Here is a 20,403-nt window from a genome sequence, read left to right as displayed (position 1 = left end):
ACCACCCCAACCACTCCACATACCAGACCTCTGCCCTTCCCCAATAACCTCCCTCTCCAACATCACTGAAGGAGACCTTACTCATCTCTTTTCCAAATCGCACCTCACCACCTGTGCACTTGACCCCATCCCTTCCCACCTGCTCCCCAACCTCACTAACATGATCATTCCAGCCCTAACCCATCTCTTCAACCTATCCCTATCTTCTGGTACCTTCCCCTCTGCCTTCAAACATGCCACCATCACACCCATCCTCAAAAAATCAAACTTGACCCAACTGCTATGCCCAGCTATCGCCCCATGTCACTGCTCCCGTTTGCTTCCAAACTCCTTGAACAGCATGTCCATGCTCAACTTTCTTCCCACCTCTCATCTAACTCCCTCCTTGACATCCTCCAACCTGGCTTCCGCCCCCACCACTCCACTGAAACTGCCCTTACCAAAATTACTAATGACTTACAGCCAAAGCTAACTGACAGTTCTCCATCCTCCTCCTTCTTGACCTGTCCTCTGCCTTCGACTCAGTCGACCACTGCCTATTGCTACAGATTCTTTCTTCCCTTGGCATCAAAGACCTTGCCCTGTCCTAGATTGCCTCATACCTTTCTGACCGCACATTCAGCGTTTCCCACTCCAACACTACCTCCTCATCCAGCCCTCTCTCTGTTGGAGTCCCCCAAGGCTTTGTCCTGGGGCCCCTACTTTTTTCCATCTATACTCTTGGCTTAGGACAACTCATAAAGTCCCATGGCTTCCAGTACCACCTGTATACGGACGACACTCAGATCTACCTCTCTGGCCCAGATGGCACCTCTCTGCTGTCCAGAATCCCGGAGTGCCTATCAGCCACATCCTCCTTTTTCACCTCTCGCTTCCTAAAACTCACTGTAGACAAAACTGATCTCATTATCTTTCCTCCATCTCGCGTATCTTTTCTACCCAATATATCTATTTTTTAAACCATAAATTTTATTAACAAAATGTGCCAAGCATTACATCGTATTGACATTAATTTCTTAATGAATAACACAATATTATAGGGGATGGGGAAAGGAGGGAGAAATGGGGTAGGTGGTGACATTACATTTACAATCCAATCACATTCTCTAAATGCGAATCTACATATTTACTTAACTACAGTATTTAAATGGAAGGATAACCAATTATTCCATTTTTTATGAAATTGAGACATATTGTTAGATGCAGCAATTATTTTTTCTGATAAACAATTCTCGTTAATCAGCGAGACTACTTCGGAAAACGAGGGGCATTTGGAGTTTGTCCAGTAGCTAGCAATTTTAATTCTTGTCGCCACAATAATATGTACAATTACTGTGCTGAACTCATAGGGAAACGAGTCCAGATCAATGGCGAGTAGCGCCTGCTGTGCGTTAAGAGACACTGATATACCACACATTTGAAGTATCAAATGGTCTATAGCTGTTAACGTTGTTACTTATGACTTGTGTTTTGAAACTGTTAAACTGTAAAGCGCTGCGGAATATATTGGCGCTATATAAATAAAGATTATTATTATTATTATTATTATCCTTCAAACAGAATCTGAAAACCCATCTTTTCAGGAAAGCTTACAGCCTGCAATAACCATTCTGTCGCCTCATCACCACCAGAGCTGCTGCACCCCCCACCTTCTGTCTCTTCCCCACCATCCCATAGAATGTAAGTCCGCAAGGACAGGGTCCTCTCTCCTCTGTACCAGTCTCTCATTCTAAATTTGTTTACTATAAACGATATCTATAACTTTGTATGTAAGCCCTTCTCATGTACAGCACCATGGAATTAATAAATAATAATAATAATAGACGATTGGTTTTGCTGCGGTGAAATACTATCATTTCTTCTCGAACTTTGCCACGTGCCCCCTTGTCCCATCTCTGCCTCCTTGCACCAATAGAAGATGTAGGGGGGGCACTGATGCGGATAATTTGAGGCTTCCGCCCTATGATCTTTGCTGTGGGGTAGAGTTTATAGAGTTGAACCGCCACTCGATTACTGTAGGGTTAGACCCTGAATACCGCACATCCCAGTTCCTCACCTTATGCTTCCCATCGTAGTGCAGTAAGGCATACAGGGCCAGGCTCACCAGGGCGGCAGATATGCAGATACTGGATTTTAGCTTCATGGCGCGGTCGTCTTGTGGCTATATTGACATGGCGCAGACTCTTCCTCAGCACAATGCCCAAGCAATCACGCCTGGCATCACATCAACTGCTCCTCCCCGAAACAATGCCAGCATGGATTATACATACGTCTGAAAGAAAAAGACGTTCTGTGAAAAATACATTCATCACTTCAGCCCCATCAGAACTTGCCGCAAGAAGGGTAGAACCTCCGATAATACAGTATGTTGTGTACCTGGCTAGAGCGCTGACATGCTGTGTACCACCAGCGACTGCTGCAGCCAATCACCGACCGCAGCGGTACATAGCAAAACACCACGGAAGCAACAGGAAAACTTCACACAGATGTTGTCCTGGGTCAGCTCTGAAACCATGAACCCCGACAGCGCGGACCACAGGGGCACCGTGCTGCCCATCCCTATCAAAACTCAGCTCATAGACCAATGCCACAAGGCAGTGAGCCCCCCCCCGAATACTCAAGTCTGAAGCCTTTACACAATATCACACATTTTAAAATGCATAAGATTTATAAATACCAGCGTTCGTTTTATTTGCAACAATTGGTTTTTTGCCATTTTTTTATTTAGACGCACTAGACAAGTCTCGATAAGAGCAAATGATTATGGCGGGTGAGAAAATCTGCCCGATGATTGGCGTCGGCAGATGTGTGGTCCGTTTCTTTCCTCAGACACCCACACACATCCAATATACCAATCGGGCCAGTGTCTCTGCTCCATGGGACTCAGAGCAGCTCCTGTTCTCACCCATTTAGCCGATCAGTCTCAGCCATTAAGGTCTATGATGATCCATAGAAAACATGTGAAATAGAAAAGACACTGCGCTTCAGTTTTCCATCCAAGTTTCATCCTTTTTTAAGGTGAAGGTCACACAAACGTACAAGGGCGTCATTCACACGTCAGTATTTTGCATCAGTATTTGTAATCCAATATGAGGAGTGGAACTTACAGAGAAAAACTATACTTGAAAGATTGACTCCTGTTCTGTGTTTTTTGGAGACACTCCTATTTTTGGTATGGAAATACTGACGAAATACGGAAAAAATACTGTCGTGTGAATAAAGCCTAAGGCCACGTTCACACGTTCAGTATTTGACATAAGCATTCATAAGCCGAAACCAGGAGAGCACATGTCAGGGATAGCAAGGCAAATGGGACAGTGGTCCTGGGATGCCCTGACATGTGCTCTCCTGGTTGGTGACTTGCTGGCTATTTTAGTCCTAAGCCTTACCTTGGTGCTATTTTCTATGCAGGTTATTTTCACTTTAGGGGGTATTCCCTTATCACATGGGCACCATCTTTACAGGTATCTCATGAAAATACTCTGATCTCATACAGGGCTCTCTCTTTTTGCCCTCTGGGGACGCCCAGATTGGCACTATTTCTGCAAGTATTCAGGATTCATATATATACTACTTTGTCTTGGGGATTCTTGTTTCACCCATATTATATTGTATTGTGGTGTGCTATATTGCTGCTTTATGGGACCTATGTGATGTTTTTTGTCTTTTTAACTGATTATATTGTGGTTTGTTTTGTCTACTAATAAAAATTGTTTATACACTTTCTTACGTATCATGGTCTACATATATTTTTACTCATGGGTGTGTGCTTTTTTGTGCATGGATCTTTTTTCTCTAGCTTTTTACATGTTTCTTGCTGTGCATTATGCAGCACCCCTGTTTATTTTTAATCTCTGAAGTTATATACCCTTCAGCTGTGCCCCCTACCTTTTGTCCTTCTACTGCTCTGCACTGCATCTGGATGTAGCAGAGTTGGGGATTGTTGGGGGACATAGGATGGATTTATAGCAGAATCCTTTGGATTATTTGATGTTAACCCCTTAAGGACCAGAGGTATTTTTGGGTTTGCATTTTCATTTTTTGCTCCCCTTCTTCCCAGAGTCATAACTTTTTTATTTTTCCGTCAATATGGCTATGTGAGGGCTTGTTTTCTTGCAGGACGAGTTGTACTTTTGAATGACACCATTGGATTTACCATGTCGTGTACTTGAAAACGGGAAGAAATTTCCAAGTGCGGTGAAATTGCAAAAAAAAGTGTAATCCCACAGTTTTTTTTACCATGTTAACTAAATGCTAAAAGTGACCTGGCATTAGGATTCTCCATGTCACTACGAGTTCATAGACACCAAACATGTCTAGGATCCTTTTTATCTAAGTGGTGAAAAAAAATTAAAAAATTTGATAAATAAAAAAATATATACAGCGCCATAATTTCAATAGCCGCAGCATCTCCATTTTGTCACAAATGACACCATTTTGGAAACTAGACCCCCCCCCCAAGGAACTTATCTAGATGTGTAGTGAGCACTTTGAACCCCCCAGTGCTTCACAGAAGTTTATAACGCCCCGGCGAGAAAATAAAAAAATCATATTTTTCCACAAACATGATCATTTAGTCCCCAATTTTTTTAATTTCCCAAGGGTACCAGGAGAAATTGGACCCCAAAAGTTGTTGTCCAATTTGTCCTGAGTACGCTGATACCCTATATGTGGGGGTAAAACATTGTTTGGGCGCATGGCAGAGCTTGGAAGGGAAGGAGCACCATTTGACTTTTTCAACGCAGAATTGACTGGAATTGAGATCAGACGCCATGTTGCATTTGGAGAGCCCCTGATGTGCCCAAACAGTGGAAACCCCCCAATTATAACTCCAACCCTAACCCCAACACACCCCTAACCCTAATCTCAGCCCTAGCCCTATTGGGAAAATGAAAATAAATACATTTTTTTAATTTTATTATTTTTCCCTAACTAAGGGGGTGATAACGGGGGGTTTGATTTACTATTTATGGCGGTTTTTATGTTTGGCAGCTGTCACACGGTAAAAGACGCTTTTTATTGTAAAAATAGTTTTTGCATCACCACATATTGAGAGCTATAATTTTTCCATATTTTGATCCACTGAGTCATGTGAGGTCTTATTTTTTGCGGGACGAGTTGACGTTTTTATTGGTATCATTTTCAGGCACATGACATCTTTTGATCGCTTTTTATTCCGATTTTTGGGACGCAGAATGAACAAAAACCAGAGTTTCATGAATTTCTTTTGGATGGTGCGTTTACACCATTCCGCGTGCGTTAAAATTGATAAAGTGGTTTTATTCCTCAGGTCGGTACAGTTACAGTGATACCTCATTTATGTCGTTTTTTTGCTTTTATGCAATGAAAACAATTTTATATAAAAAATTATTATTTTTGCATCGCTTTATTCTGTGAGCTATAACTTTTTTATTTTTTTGCTGATGATGCTGTATGGCAGCTTGTTTTATGCGGGACAAGATGACGTTTTCAGCGGTACCATGGATATTTATATGCGTCTTTTTGATCGTGCGTTATTGCACTTTTTGTTCGGGGGTATGATAATAAATCATTAGTTTTTGCTTCGTTTTTTATTTTTATTTTTTAAGGGGTTCGCTAAAGGGGATAACTAATGGGACAGTTTTATAGGGCGGGTCATTACGGACGCGGCGATACCAAATATGTGTACTTTTATTGTTTTATTTCCAAAAAATGAATTTATTAGGGAATATATATTTTTTTTATTTAGCGATTTTTTAAAAATTATTTTTACACTTTTTTTTAACTTTATTACATTGTCCCAGGTGGGACATCACTGTCCTGTGACAGATCAGCGATCTGTCACAGGCACTGCTGCAGGCTTCCTCCTTGCCTGCGCTTTGCAGGCACGAGGAAGTCAGCTCCCTGCAGGCCCCCGAAGTTCCCCGTCGCCATCTTGGATCCAGGGACCTGCAGGGAAAGAGCCACCCACAGCAGCGCTGCACATTGCGCTGCTGTGGGGGTCTCAGGGAAGCACGGAGGGAGCCCCCTCCCTGCCGATGCTTCCCTTTAACCCCCGGTACACCGCGATCGTGTTTGATCGCGGTGTGCCAGGGGTTAACGTGTTGGGGGCGGTCCACTGATCGCTATGACGTAATATTCCGTCCATGGGACTTAGGTCCCAGGTCACATGGACGGAATATTACGTCCATTGTAGGAAAGGGGTTAATGCAATGTTGCGCCGACGAAATAAACATAATTCTGTTTTAATTTTTTTTCTCACTACGCTGTTTAGTGATCAGGTTAATCCTTTTTTTATATTGATAGATTGGGCGATTCTGAACGCGGCGATACCAAATATGTGTATGTGTGATTTTTTTTATTGCTTTACTTTGAATGGGGAGAAAGGGGGGTGATTTTAACTTAACTTTTTTTTTTTTCTTTTGGCATGCTTCAATCGTCTCCATGGGAGACTAGAAGCTGCCATAACCTGATTGGCTCTGTTACATACAGGCGATGATCAGATTAATTCTGCTACATAGAGGCACTCACTTACAATGAGCACTCACCACTGGGTGGCGCTCATAGCAATCCAGCAGTGACAACCATAGAGGTCTGATGGAGACCTCTGGTTGTCATGCCAACCCATTGGCGACCCGCGGTCATGTGACATGGGTGCCAATGGGCAGGATTTCCGGCACACTTGCCGGAAGTGCATGTTAAATGCCGCTGTCAGAGTTGGACAGCGGCATTTAACTAGTTAACAGCCACGAGTGGATCGAGATTCCACCCGTGGCTGTTGGAGGCACGTCAGCTGTTCAAAATAGCTGACATGTGCCATTAAAGATGTGGACTCAGCGACAAATCCCACATCAAAGGGAGGGAGTCCGAGATTGGCGTACTATTACGCCCGATGTCGGAAAGGGGTTAAAAGTAAAAAATGGGTAAGAGGGTCGAGGACTGCTTTGTACAAATAAAGACCTTTGCTCTCTGTGTGTTTTTTTGCTTTAAACTTGCAGGGTTAGTAATGGATGTGTCTCCATTACTATCTCCTGGGCTTGATGTCAGCTGACAATACAAAGCTCTAAAGACTAACGGCCCCTTCCCAGCTATAAAGTCTGGGAAGGGGCAAACGTCCATGGTCCCTTCCCAGCCTATAGCTGTCCGTTTAGCTTTCGCTGGTAATATAAGGGGGCCCAAAGCCATTTTTTTTAGGTCCTCCCTTTTTAATAACCAGTAAAGGCAAAGTAGACAGCTGCGAACTGATATTAATAGGCTAGGAAGCTAAATGGATATTGGCCCCTTCCCAGACTATTAAGACCAGCCCTCTGCTTTCCTTCAGCTGGTTAATAAAAATAAGGGGGACCCCACGCCATTCTTTTCTTTATTAGCTAAATACAAGTACAGCAAGCCACAAACGCTGCACTGATTATATATCTCCCTGACAGCTGTGAATTTTCTGTACTTGGTTGATGAAACATCAGGTTTCCTTTGGGAAATGTGTGTAAAATCGCATGGTCCGTGTGCTGCCTGATGTTTTTCTCACACTCATTGGCGAGTCTCGGCGGCTTTACGCGGCCATACACAGCCTGCTGTGATTATTTCCTCTCCCCAATCCCAGATGAGAACTTTCTCACTAACATTGGTCACAGCACACACTGAGGTTCTCATGTCGCACGCGCCGATTGTACTCGCGGACGAGAGTGAACCCGTAGGCCGGACACTGTGCACTACACGCGCCTGTGTGACACCATGCACTACACGCACCTGTGTGACACTGTGCACTACACGCACCTGTGTGACACTGTGCACTACACACACCTCTGTGACACTGTGCACTACACACACCTCTGTGACACTGTGCACTACACACACCTCTGTGACACTGTGCACTACATGCACCTGCGTGACACTGCACTACACGCACCTGTGACACTGCACTACACACACCTCTGTGACACTGCACTACACGCACCTGTGACACTGCACTACACGCACCTGTGACACTGTGCACTACATGCACCTGTGACACTGTGCACTACATGCACCTGTGACACTGTGCACTACATGCACCTGTGTGACCGGCACACTACACACCTCATTGTGCAGTTATTTTACTAGGCAGCCCCAGGGGCGGGCTGGGCCGGGTAGCAGAGGGGCAAGTGCCCCCCAGCAGCAGTTGCGGGTCGCCCGGCCCTTTGCTGCCTAGAAGCCGGCTAGAGGCACTGTGCTTCAGCCCTGCACAAGTGCCTCCCGGCCATCTCTGACTTGCAGACACGCCCACACTGCGCGGCCATGTCTTCTGATATCACCTCAGCAGCGCGCCGGTCTGGATGCTTTGGTAAGCCTGAGAGCAGCTTCAGAGAATAGGTCAGCAAGGGCTGGGGCAGGGGGTCAGGGACAGGGCCGGATCCTATGTCCTCGGAGGCTGTGAGGATTTATTGCACCACTTTGAACTTTCATGCAGCTCAGGTCGTGCTGTCAGTGGGAGTCATAGGCTCCAGCATCACCCGATCTGCAGCAATAACTCAGTCAGGGTCAGACACCAGTATGCAGGGTCATTCTGCACTGACTGCTCCTGAGCCTGGCTCCAGGACATTGGAATTATATATGATATATAATGTGAGGTCCTGAAGCCCGGTCCAGGTGTGATCAGTCCAGTACATATAACACTAGCCATGTGCACATAGTATAGTACATTAGTACACAGATTAGTGTATGACTGGTATGTATTGTGTTACAGACATCATCTCATGCCTATATAAACTTTATACCTATACCATATAGAGAAAAAACGCACATGGAGAGAAAAAGAGTTTAATAAAATGTCATTTTTTTTATTAGAAAAATGTATTAAAATTTTACAATAATAGTAAAGGAGGGGATAGGGAGACGGTGAGGACTACCAATATGGTGGGACAGCAGACAAGAGGAACATGAAGTATAAGTTCAAGATGCCTATAAATAATAGGGTATATTATACACTTATATGGAACAGGTAGGTGCCGGATTGTAAGTACAAAATATAAGGCCACCGGTGGGAATAGCAACGGACAGTAAAAGAATATAAGGGCAAAAAGAACCAGATGGTAATAGATAGTTACCTCAGACCTGCGGTACCACCACCCCTTGCGGGTATCGGCTTGTGTGCCTTCTTCCGGGGGAGGTTTGAGGTAACCATCTATTACCGTCTTGTCCTTTTTGGACCTTATATTCTCTTACTGTCTGTTGCTATTCCCACCGGTGGCCTTATATTTTGTACTTACAATCCGGTACCTACCTGTTCCATATAAGTGTATAATATACCCTATTATTTATAGGCATCTTGAACTAAGGCTGTGTGCACATGGTGCAGAATCTGCTGTGGAATTTTCCGCACAGATTTTGCTAAATCCGCAGGTAAAATGACCTGTTATACCTGCGGATTCAGTGCAGATTTACTGCGGATTTTCTGCAGTTTTTGTGTGGTTTTCCACTGTGCTTTGACACCTGTGGATTCCTATAATGGAGCAGGTGTAAAAACGCAGGAGATCTGCACTAAAGAAGTGACCTGCTGCAGTTTTGAATCCGCAGCAAATCTGCACGGAAAAAACCGCAGCATGTGCACAGCAGTTTTTTTTTTTACATAGCCTAAAATGGTACTGTACATCACTTGCAGATCTGCTGCGGATCCGCAGAGCCAAATCCGCTGTGGATCCGCAGCAGAATCCGCACCGTGTTATACTTCATGTTCCTCTTTCCTGCGGTCCCACCATATTGGTAGTCCTCACTGTCTCCCTATTCCCCCCTTTACTATTATTGTACAATTTTAATAAATTTTTCTAATAAAAAAAAAAGACATTTTATTAAACTCTTGGTCTCTCCATGTGCACCTTTTTTCTATATGGTCTATGTACTGTCATCCACTGAACCTCTTTACTTAATCCCCTATGTGGACACAAGTGGCTATATTCTTATCAACACTGTGGCATTGTTATCTACATCTGATTTAACCTTTATAACTACAGCACTAATTGGATACTGGTATAAAATAGAAGTGACAAAACCTTGTATTAAAAATATTAAAAGCAAAATGTACTGAAAGAAAACAGGCAAATAAACTTATATACCGTATATACTCGAGTATAAGCCGATCCGAGTATAAGCCGACCCCACTAATTTTGCCACAAAAAACTGGGAAAACTTATTGACTCGAGTATAAGCCTAGGGTGGGAAATGTTCAATAGATTATTCCCCCATATGCTGACCCCATAAGAAGCTCCTTAGATTATTCCCCCATATGCTGACCCCATAAGAAGCTCCTTAGATTATTCCCCCATATGCTGACCCCATAAGAAGCTCCTTAGATTATTCCCCCTTATGCTGACCCCATAAGAAGCTCCTTAGATTATTCCCCCATATGCTGACCCCATAAGAAGCTCCTTAGATTATTCCCCATATGCTGACCCCATAAGAAGCTCCTTAGATTATTCCCCCATGTGCTGACCCCAGAAGAAGCTCCATAGATTGCTCCCCCATATGCTGCCCCCATGTGCTGCCGCTGCTGCATGTAAAAATTTAAAAAAATGACATACTCACCTCTCCGTCGCTGGGTGTCAGATTCTCACCTGTCCTGCGTCGATGGCTGCTCACCGCTATCTGCCACGTCATCAGTCAGTGACGTTCAGACTGCAGGGGGCGCTGCACGCACTAACCACGTCACCGCACCCTCTGCTGTCTGAAGTCACTGACCGATGACAGACAGCAGCAAGCAGCCATGGACGCAGGACAGGTGAGTATCGCTATACTTACCCGTCCTGACGCTGTCGCTTGAGCCCCCAGCTTCTCCGCGCTCTCTTCCTGCATTCAACGGTCATGTGATACCACTCATTAAAACTCATGAATATGCGCATATTCATGAGTTTTAATGAGCGGTGCCACGTGACCGCTGAAGGCAGGAAGAGAGAGCGCGGAGAAGCTGGGGGCTCAAGAGACAGCGTCAGGACGGGTAAGTATGACCTGACACCTCCGACCCCCCGGTGTATATGACTCGAATATAAGCCGAGAGGGGGGACTTTCAGCCCCAAAAAATGGGCTGAAAATCTTGGCTTATATTCGAGTATGTACGGTAATTTAGAATTTTAGCACCATAGGTATAATAGCAGCATGAGTATAATATAGTATCTATTGCACAAAATCTTGGCTAAAAAACATTAATATGTAGGATGTATGCCTATATATAGGGGGCTATGTGAGGGCTCATATCGTATATAGGGGCTCATACTGTATATAAGGGACTATGTGGGGCTCATACTGTATATAGAGAGGCTATGTGAGGGCTCATACTGAATATAGAGGGAAACGTGGGGGCTCACACTGTTTTTAAGTGGCTGAGGCGGCTCATAGTGTACATGAAGAGGTTATGTGGAGGCTCGTACTGTGTCTAGGGGGCTATGTGGGGACTCATACTGTATATGGGGGCTATGCAAGGATTGACACTGAATATAAGGTACTATGTGATGGCTCATACTGTATATAGGGGCTCATACTGTATATAAAGGACTATGTGGGGCTCATACTGTATATAGAGAGGCTATGTGAGGGCTCATACTGAATATAGAGGGAAACGTGGGGGCTCACACTGTTTTTAAGTGGCTGAGGCGGCTCATAGTGTACATGAAGAGGTTATGTGGAGGCTCGTACTGTGTCTAGGGGGCTATGTGGGGACTCATACTGTATATGGGGGCTATGCAAGGATTGACACTGAATATAAGGTACTATGTGATGGCTCATACTGTATATAGGGGCTCATACTGTATATAAAGGACTATGTGGGGCTCATACTGTATATAGAGAGGCTATGTGAGGGCTCATACTGAATATAGAGGGAAACGTGGGGCTCACACTGTTTTTAAGTGGCTGAGGCGGCTCATAGTGTACATAAAGAGGTTATGTGGAGGCTCGTACTGTGTCTAGGGGCTATGTGGGGACTCATACTGTATATGGGGGCTATGCAAGGATTGACACTGAATATAAGGTACTATGTGATGGCTCATACTGTATATAGGGGCTCATACTGTATATAAAGGACTATGTGGGGCTCATACTGTATATAGAGAGGCTATGTGAGGGCTCATACTGAATATAGAGGGAAACGTGGGGCTCACACTGTTTTTAAGTGGCTGAGGCGGCTCATAGTGTACATAAAGAGGTTATGTGGAGGCTCGTACTGTGTCTAGGGGCTATGTGGGGACTCATACTGTATATGGAGGCTATGCAAGGATTCACACTGTATATAAGGGGCTATGTGACAGCTCATATTGTGGATAGAGAAGTTATTTGGAGGCTCATACCTCATATGGGGGGCTGTGTGTGGACTCATACAAAATAGGTTTTATTATACTCACCTACTGGGCAGTCCGGTCCGATGGGCGCCGCAGTTCTTGTTCCAGTGCCTCTCTTCTTCTTGCAATGACGTTCTCCTTCCCTTGCATGGATGACGCATCCAACTTCGTCCACATAGTGTTCCCCATCATGCTCCTGCGCAGGCGCGCTTCTGTCTGCTCTGCTGAGGGCAGAGCACAGTACTGTAATATACATGCGCCTGCGCTCTTTGGCCATTCCCCACACATGCGCAGCACTTGGCTCTGCCCTCAGCAAGGCAGATAGAAGTGCGCCGGCACAGGAGCGCGATAGGGAGCTCTGTGTGGATGACATAGGACGCGTCATCCACACGAAGCAGAGCCCTCACATGACGTTTAATATTATATGATATTGTTATTTTAATATGAACTAATATGTTAATAATAAAACTGAGCAGAATTAATTTCAGCCTATTGCTTTGGCCTCCACGACAGTCATGGTCTGTCACGTGGCCCCTCTGAGAAATTATTTGGCCATAGTATGTGCACAGACATCAAATGTTATATGCAGGATAATATGTGACTGGTGTAACGTCTGGTGTCTGTTTTCCAGAACATACCATCTGATGCCTGTAGTCACAGTATATCATACTAGCTATTGAACCTGTTCTACTCCCGGGTGGCGAGCATTTATATTGGTACATGGTCTCCATCCTGGTATGTGCTGCTTACATCCTGTGCCCTAATCTTGTCATGTGCTGCTCCCATCCTGCGTCCCTATCCTGTCATGTGGTGCTCATATCTTGTCATGTGCTGCTCCCATCCTGCACCCCAAGCGCGGACTGCGTAGGCGCCGATTCCGGCACTACAACCCACCCTCTCCTGACATCACGGACTAATTTCAATAATTTCCGCCCACCAACAAAATGGCGCCTGAAGTGCGCTATACGCATGTGCCATTTCCGACGGAGGATTCATGTCCCGGCCTCTGGCCCGAAGAGACCCCGCGGCAATACCGGATAGGTAAGTTGCTGTGCCGGAGATCGCGGTATGCGTTCAGTGCTTACGCATACCGCGATCTCCTGGCCACAATCCTCATCCCCGGATGTGTAACTCTATGGGGGCCAGAATGCGCAGGCGCGTCGCGCTTGCGCAGTCTATAAAGGCTTCAGACAGAGTGATGCTCCTAGTATTATATTATAAGATACCAGTCATATATTCTCCTGTACCCTGGATGTGGTATACTGTGTGCACAGACATCTAATGTACTGTATACACAGATGATATGTCACTGATATATCATATACCAGTCACATATTATCTTGTATCCATATTTCTAAATGTAACTATGTCTACTACACAGAAAGGATACAACTGTGCCAATTATATTCTGCTTTAAAGAATCCCCCTATAAATTCCCCCCCCCTAATTCTGTGTAGAGGTTAGGGTAGTGTCAGTGTAGCGGCATGTTCTCCGGTATCCAGCACCGCTCTGCTTCTCGTCTGAGTGATGTCTTCACTCTTTGGGCTCCGGCTGAACACTATCCTTTACAGGTGCATCTCACAAAATTCGAATATCATCCAAAAGTTAACTTATTTCAGTTCTTCAATACAAAAAGTGAAACTCATATATTATATAGAGTCATTACAGAGTGACCTATTTCGACACTGTGGATCATCAGCTCCTCCTCACTATGCTCCGTTCCATTGGTCTCAAGGACACCGTTCTCTCCTGGTTCTCCTCCTATCTCTCTGACCGCTCCTTTACTGTATCTTTTGCCGGTTCCTCCTCCTCTCACCTTCTCCTTGTACACTGCCCCTATTGGTCAAACAATCAGTAGATTTGGTTTCCAGTACCATCTCTATGCTGATGACACCCAATTATACGCTTCTTCTCCTGACATCACGAGAAAACACCGGCGATTGTCTAAACGCTGTGTCTAATATCATGTCCTCACTATATCTGAAACTGAACTTGTCAAAGACTGAACTCCTTGTGTTTCCTCCCTCTACTAATGTACCTATACCCGACATTGCCATTTCCGTGTGTGGTTCTACTATTACTCCCCAGCAACAGGCCCGCTGTCTTGGGGTCATACTTGATTCTGAGCTTTCCTTTGCCCCCCACCTTCGATCACTGGCTCGCTCATGTCATCTGCACCTCAAAAACATTTCTAGAATTTGACCTTTTCTTACTTTTGAGTCTGCAAAAACTCTTACTGTTTCTCTTATTCATTCTCGTCTCGACTATTGTAACTCTCTTCTAATCGGTCTCCCTCTTACCAAACTCTCCCCTCTACAATCTGTCTTGAATGCTGCAGCCAGGATCATATTCCTCACCAATCGTTACACCGATGCCTCTACCTTGTGCCAGTCATTACACTGGTTACCCATCCACTCCAGAATTCAGTATAAACTTATTAGGCTGGAGTCACACTAACCTGCGCAAAATACGCTCCGTATTTTACATGCGTAATACGGATGACAGACCCCTAAACAGTGCTCCGTATGTCATCCGTAATCAAGGTGTGGTCGCGTATTTTGCGCATGTCAGCATCTGTATGTAATCCGTATGGCATCCGTATGGTGAGATTTTCTCGCAGGCTTGCAAAATGGACATATAATGGAGCCCTATGACAGTTTTAATAAAGAAACCAAAGAATAGATATAGACACATAGAATACATATATATATATATATTCTATGTGTCTATATCTATTCTTTCATTTCTTTATTAAAACTGTCAGTGTGAGTTTACTGTATAGTGCACTGAATTGCCGGCTTTGCTAAAAGACATAAGGTGCGTATTTCTCGCAGGTCACACGTGTGTTCCGTGTGTAATCCGTATTTTTTGCGCACCCATAGACTTGCATTGGCGTACTACGGGCGTAGTACGCTGACAATTGCAGCATGCTGCGAGTGGCACGGAGCGTAGGATACGGAGGAGAAATATACGGCTGGTGCGAGTGAACCCATAGAGAATCATTGGTCCGTGTCTAATGTGTGCTTTTAGCGCCTCTCACTCTCCCGTATTCCTCGCCAGTGTGACTCTGGCCTTACCCTCACCCACAGAGCCCTCCATGGCTCAGCACCACCCTACACCTCCTCCCTTGTTTGTGTACCACCCTACCCGCGCCCTCCGTTCTGCTAATGACCTGAGGTTAGCATCCTCAATAATCAGAACCTCCCACTCCCGTCTCCAAGACTTTACACATGCTGCGTCAATTCTTTGGAATGCACTTCCCAGGTCAATACGATTAGTCCCCAATCCCCACAATTTTAAGCGTGCCCTGAAAACGCATTTATTCAGACTGGCCTATCGCCTCAACACATTAACCTAATCTATCCCTGTGTGGCACAGCCAAAAGTTTTACCATAACCAGTTTCCCCGCATCATGTTCCCACATGCTTTATGCATCCATTAGCCCTCTGTGTCTGTACTGTCACACACCTAACATTATGGCTGGTCCATACAATCAGGGCAACTGTTACCACCCACCTTTCATGTCTACCTCTTTCCTCATAGACTGTAAGCTTGCGAGCAGGGCCCTCATTCCTCTTGGTATCTGTTATGATCTATGTGATTATTGTTATGCTGTAATGTCTATTGTCTGTACAAATCCCCTCCGAAATGTAAAGTGCTGCGGAATATGTCGGCGCTATAGAAATAAAATGTATTATTATTATTATTATTACAGAGTGATCTATTTCATGTGTTTATTTCTGTTAATGTTGATTTTAAAATCCGAAATGTTGGCCTACTGAAATGTATGTTCAGTAAATGCACTCAGTACTTGGTCGGGGCTCCTTTGACAACAATTACTCCATCAATACAGCATGGCATGGAGGCGATCAGCCTGTGGCACTGCTGAGGGGTTATGGAAGCCCAGGTTGCTTTGATAGTAGCCCTCAGCTCGTCTGCATTGTTGGGTCTGGTGTCTCTCATCTTCCTCTTGACAATACTCCATAGATCTCTATGGGTTTAAGGTCAGGCGAGTTTGATGATATTCTAATTTTGTGAGAAGCACCTGTATGTGACCTGCAAGTTTCTTTACAATGTAAGTCTATGGATCCTCATTTTGAGCCTTGTTCTCAATATCCATAGACTTATATTGTAAAAACCACTTATGAGCCACAGAGCGCAGCATGACCTGTGGAGTCTGAGTAGCTGTCAGATGACTTAGAAGAGGAGCGGCACTAGATACTGGAGAAGACTTCGATCTGTGAGTATCTTAACACACTGACACTACACTACACTAACATTTACACAGGTTTAAAGAAAAAAAAGTCATTGACTGCTTCTTAAGGTGCCTGTTGTATAATGGGTGAGTAGATATGAATCACTTCTATGAGGACAACATGCAATGTCCAAGCCACACACTTGTTTCCCCCCAACACTGTTTTCTGGGCTGTAGGTGATTTTCTGCAGTGACGCCGTGTGATGACAGGTTACTGATTGATGACAGTGCACACGATCATTATTCCCTGGAATTGCAGCGTAGTCATCGCAGGTGTGAGTCTGTATACTTGCGATGTTCACAAGCCGACTAGTGTCTCAAGGATGGGCCGCTGCGGTGTGCGTGACCCCCAGGCCAATATTTGCCAGCCAGCCCCCTCCATGGATGGCCGGCGTGAGTCTCACCAGTACACTGCCCCCTTTACCATGGCAGCTGCTGCAGTGCACTAGTATTGTGACCTGGTGACGGTACAGCTGCCCTTTCTGCTGCGGTTTTCTCACACCTCTACACTGCTGGGCACGCAGAGGCTCCCTGGTACCTGTAGTTCCCCACAGCTCCTGGCATTACACGCCCCCTGCCTCCTATGTAGTCGGGGTCTTGCAGTTGCGGCACCTCACGCAGTCCTCTCCGGCGCTGCACAGGTTAACGAGCGCTCCTGCCCCCCTCGTGGTCAGGTGACCGTAGCGCCCGACGTCATCACTCTGCGACCCCGGGAGCTGTCTGTGCGGGGGTCCCCGAGGGTCTGCGAGACAGACGGACGAAGACGCTGTGCCGTGCGCGCCTGCTTTGCGGGCTGAGGCTGTCGGTGCTGCCTGTGTGCGCGGGGACGGCCGCTCTCCGTGCACGGCGCAGATAATATGGGGGATACCCGTGTGGCGTCATTGCAGGAGGGGGGAGCCCTCCTCACACACCCCCCTGTCAGGGTCCCGGAGCTGCGCGCGGTGACCCGGAAGTGGTGTGCCGCATCCTGCCGCCGCTCATCCATTGTACGGTCGCGGAAATATCTGCTGCATGCTGTTCAGTGATCGGCCGACGGATCTGCCCGACCTCCGATCCGGAGACAGGCGGTGAGTGGCGGCGCTCCCTGCACGGGGCTTCTGAAAGGGATCAGCTGCTTCCTACAAATAAACCGAAATTGCTGCACGATGAGTTCTGCCACTTTCTAGGACCCCCTGCACCATATTACAATTAACTCTTTGCTGTCAGTGGATGAAAACACCCTTATTCTTAAAATGTGGGTCTCTGGCCCGCAGACTCTTGAGGTGACCGATCACACCGTGTCCAGGGGCCGAGGACAAATCTCTGACCAGGGGGGAAAACTCCGGGGGATTCGTGTCACATAACAATAATGTTATTTCTATAGCGCCCACATATTTCGCAGTGATGTACAATGACAGACGTCACAGAGTAACGCCCCACCACCGCAGCAGTGAGCGTACATAGGGGGCGAACAATAGGTGAGAAGGGCTCGTCCTGTACGGTCCGGCCATTACCAGAAGTGATAGGATAGAACGTTCCATGATCCGGTCACCGGCCAGGATCTGACCGAGTGCCGTCACCTGTGTGGGCAGCACGTTACCTACAAGGGTTTCCAGCCTCTAAATAATAATGGTTCTATTCACTGTTTGCAAGAAATGACAAGATATTGTAACTTTGTAACAAACTTCTTGTTTACAAACAACTTTCTTGCTTTCTAGCAGGTGAATATTGTACATGGTGGGAGTCCTGACCCCACAGGAGGCACAGGATGACCCTGCCGCTGTCAGGACAGTGTTTTCCCAGCTGGTTGTTCTGGCGGAGCGTTGTACTCGGGGTGGCTCGGCAGAGAACGGCTGCAGTCTCTGGTGTAGACGCCGTGTCGCTGTTTGTTGGAGCCGGTCTCTCGGGCGTTCGTTCTGTCCTGTGCCGATAGTTGCCCATCACACAATATTTACTGTAATCGTTTAGGTCTGCGAGCGCCTGGACAGTTGTCGGATCAGGAGCTTCACATATGTTTACAACGATGTAGGATTGAAGTCCACAAGTAAGCGCCGAGCTGGGGCATTATTGGGTTAAAGGATCAGTTATATGGGATTCCCCGAGCACAAGTTTTATAATCCCACTTTACAAAGTGAAGGCCTATGTCTGTAGGAGAATTCGCCGCTTTCTGAGTGGTGGCATCTGACCACCAGGAGTGAAGGGGTCGAGGACGGGCCCCAGTCATTAGATATCGGGTCACTGTATTACTTGTGCTCTGGTAGTGATCTGCTTTGCTTTTAGTGCAAGAAAACAAACAAACTGACTTTACTCACCCACCCCTGATGTCGCTGCAGCCAATCAGCGAGTTCAACGACTGTGAGCAACTCGTGCCGTCACTGGCATGGCTACTGTGCTCCCTGATCGTCCGAAGCGCTGTCCATGGACGTCACTGCTGTGTTGGACCCGGGGAGGGTGAGAAAAACTAACTTTAAAAGCCTGAAAGCTACGCCAAGGGGAAGGAATTTTCTGACACTGGAAACCCCATAAGCGAAGTCTTCATACTTGCGTAAATGATCCACTGTATGCAATGTGATCAGGTCATGTCTGTATGTCTAGAGATCCCAGGGAAATCTACAGATGGAGAATTCCAGTGTCCATCAGCTGATATGTCTGTGTTCACCTTCTTTCTTGTTACCATCAGATTGTATGTAGGTAGAAATGTTTTATATGTGGCAGTATGTTTCCCAATAAATTAGGCGAATATTCCCTGCATTGATAAATGAAATGTGTTTTTTTTTTTTTGTATATAGGAGCTGGTGTCAATCATGAAATCCGCCATTAAGATTTAGGAGGCCATCGACACAGAGCCGCCGACCAATGATCTTGACATCGCTGAACACAGGTAACTTTCTAACGTCCCTGTCCACCACTGGGTTCAGCGGACACATCAGATGAATATTGTCCGAGCCTGGTGAGATCTACCTTCAATCTGTTTTGTATGGCGGCCAGGAAAGAAGGGGTAAAAAAGAAGCCTGACGTTGGGCTACAATAGGAACGTCCAGCAGAGATGTTTGTCAGCAATTTACTCCCCCCTCCCTGTCGGTATAGCTGAGCCAAATGTGCCTGTGTATGGGGGGGATAGAAGGAAAATCTCAGCAAATTAGTGTTTGGTCACCAACTAGCTAAAGATTACAGCCAGTCATAAAGGGGAGCTATGATCAGAAAATGACCTATTACTGCAATAAGGTTTTTGTGTTACATTTATTTTTAAAGAAATATTGGCCATGTTTATTTTCACGGCAAGATCTTTATTGAAAAAAAACAAAAAAAAATTATAATTTTGCAATTTTCACAATGGTTATTAGGGCACTTGTTCGACTTATTGTTATTGTAATTTCAGGAACAGTTTTCAGCAGGCTCCTTATCGTCAGAGTCAGGGTTACAATGACAGCTAACAGCTCTATTGTAACGAATGGAAGCGGAGGCAAAGATGGTGAAGTTCACATTCGTTTTTTATTTTTAAAGTGGAACCTCGGTCCGGGGGGCTCCGAAGGGGGCGTAACTAGTGAGCCCCGGGTACCCGTAGTAAAGCCCCTCAGACAGGACCAGAATGGAATACCCAAAGGACACAGGTGCTACCTTCAGTTAGACCCCGGACACGTGGCAGCTGTCCCAGCGGGACCAAAAGGGATAACAGAAATGACAGCAGAGTTCGTAATGACTGGTCCTGGATCTGGGTAGATGGTGTGTAGCTGGCTCCGGTAACCTTGACTCAGTTCTCGGACTCGGATGGCTGTTGGCGGAAAGGGATGGCTTTCGCCCAGATGATTGCAGGTATAACCAGGGTTATCAGGATTCAGATATTTCTGTGGAGACAGAGCATAAGAAAATGCACAGAGACTGCTACGC

At 45.8% G+C, this 20,403-nt stretch overlaps 2 protein-coding genes across 3 annotated transcripts in view; one reads left to right on the top strand and one right to left on the bottom strand.

Annotated features, from left to right (window-relative positions):
- NHLRC3 (NHL repeat containing 3) overlaps positions 1-17,211 on the bottom strand; it is a 72,294-nt gene extending 55,083 nt beyond the window's left edge. For both annotated transcript variants that reach the window (XM_073583264.1, XM_073583265.1), the window contains exons 1-2: positions 17,075-17,211; positions 2,057-2,272 (exon numbers count right to left, since the gene is read on the bottom strand). In XM_073583264.1, the coding sequence (XP_073439365.1) occupies positions 2,057-2,143 (87 nt within the window). In that variant the 5' untranslated portion in view covers positions 2,144-2,272; positions 17,075-17,211. The remainder of the gene's footprint in view (positions 1-2,056; positions 2,273-17,074) is intronic.
- Positions 17,212-17,458: 247 nt separating this feature from the next.
- PROSER1 (proline and serine rich 1) overlaps positions 17,459-20,403 on the top strand; it is an 80,630-nt gene continuing 77,685 nt past the window's right edge. Inside the window, exons 1-2 of the mRNA XM_073583263.1 lie at positions 17,459-17,603; positions 19,305-19,396. The gene's annotated coding sequence lies outside the window, so the exon portion shown is untranslated. The remainder of the gene's footprint in view (positions 17,604-19,304; positions 19,397-20,403) is intronic.

Source organism: Dendrobates tinctorius, unplaced genomic scaffold, assembly GCF_039654945.1.
Source record: "Dendrobates tinctorius isolate UK_male_01 unplaced genomic scaffold, ASM3965494v1 ptg000075l, whole genome shotgun sequence".
NCBI classification, from domain to species: Eukaryota; Metazoa; Chordata; class Amphibia; order Anura; family Dendrobatidae; genus Dendrobates; species Dendrobates tinctorius.
This window is presented reverse-complemented; position numbering and strand designations above follow the sequence as displayed.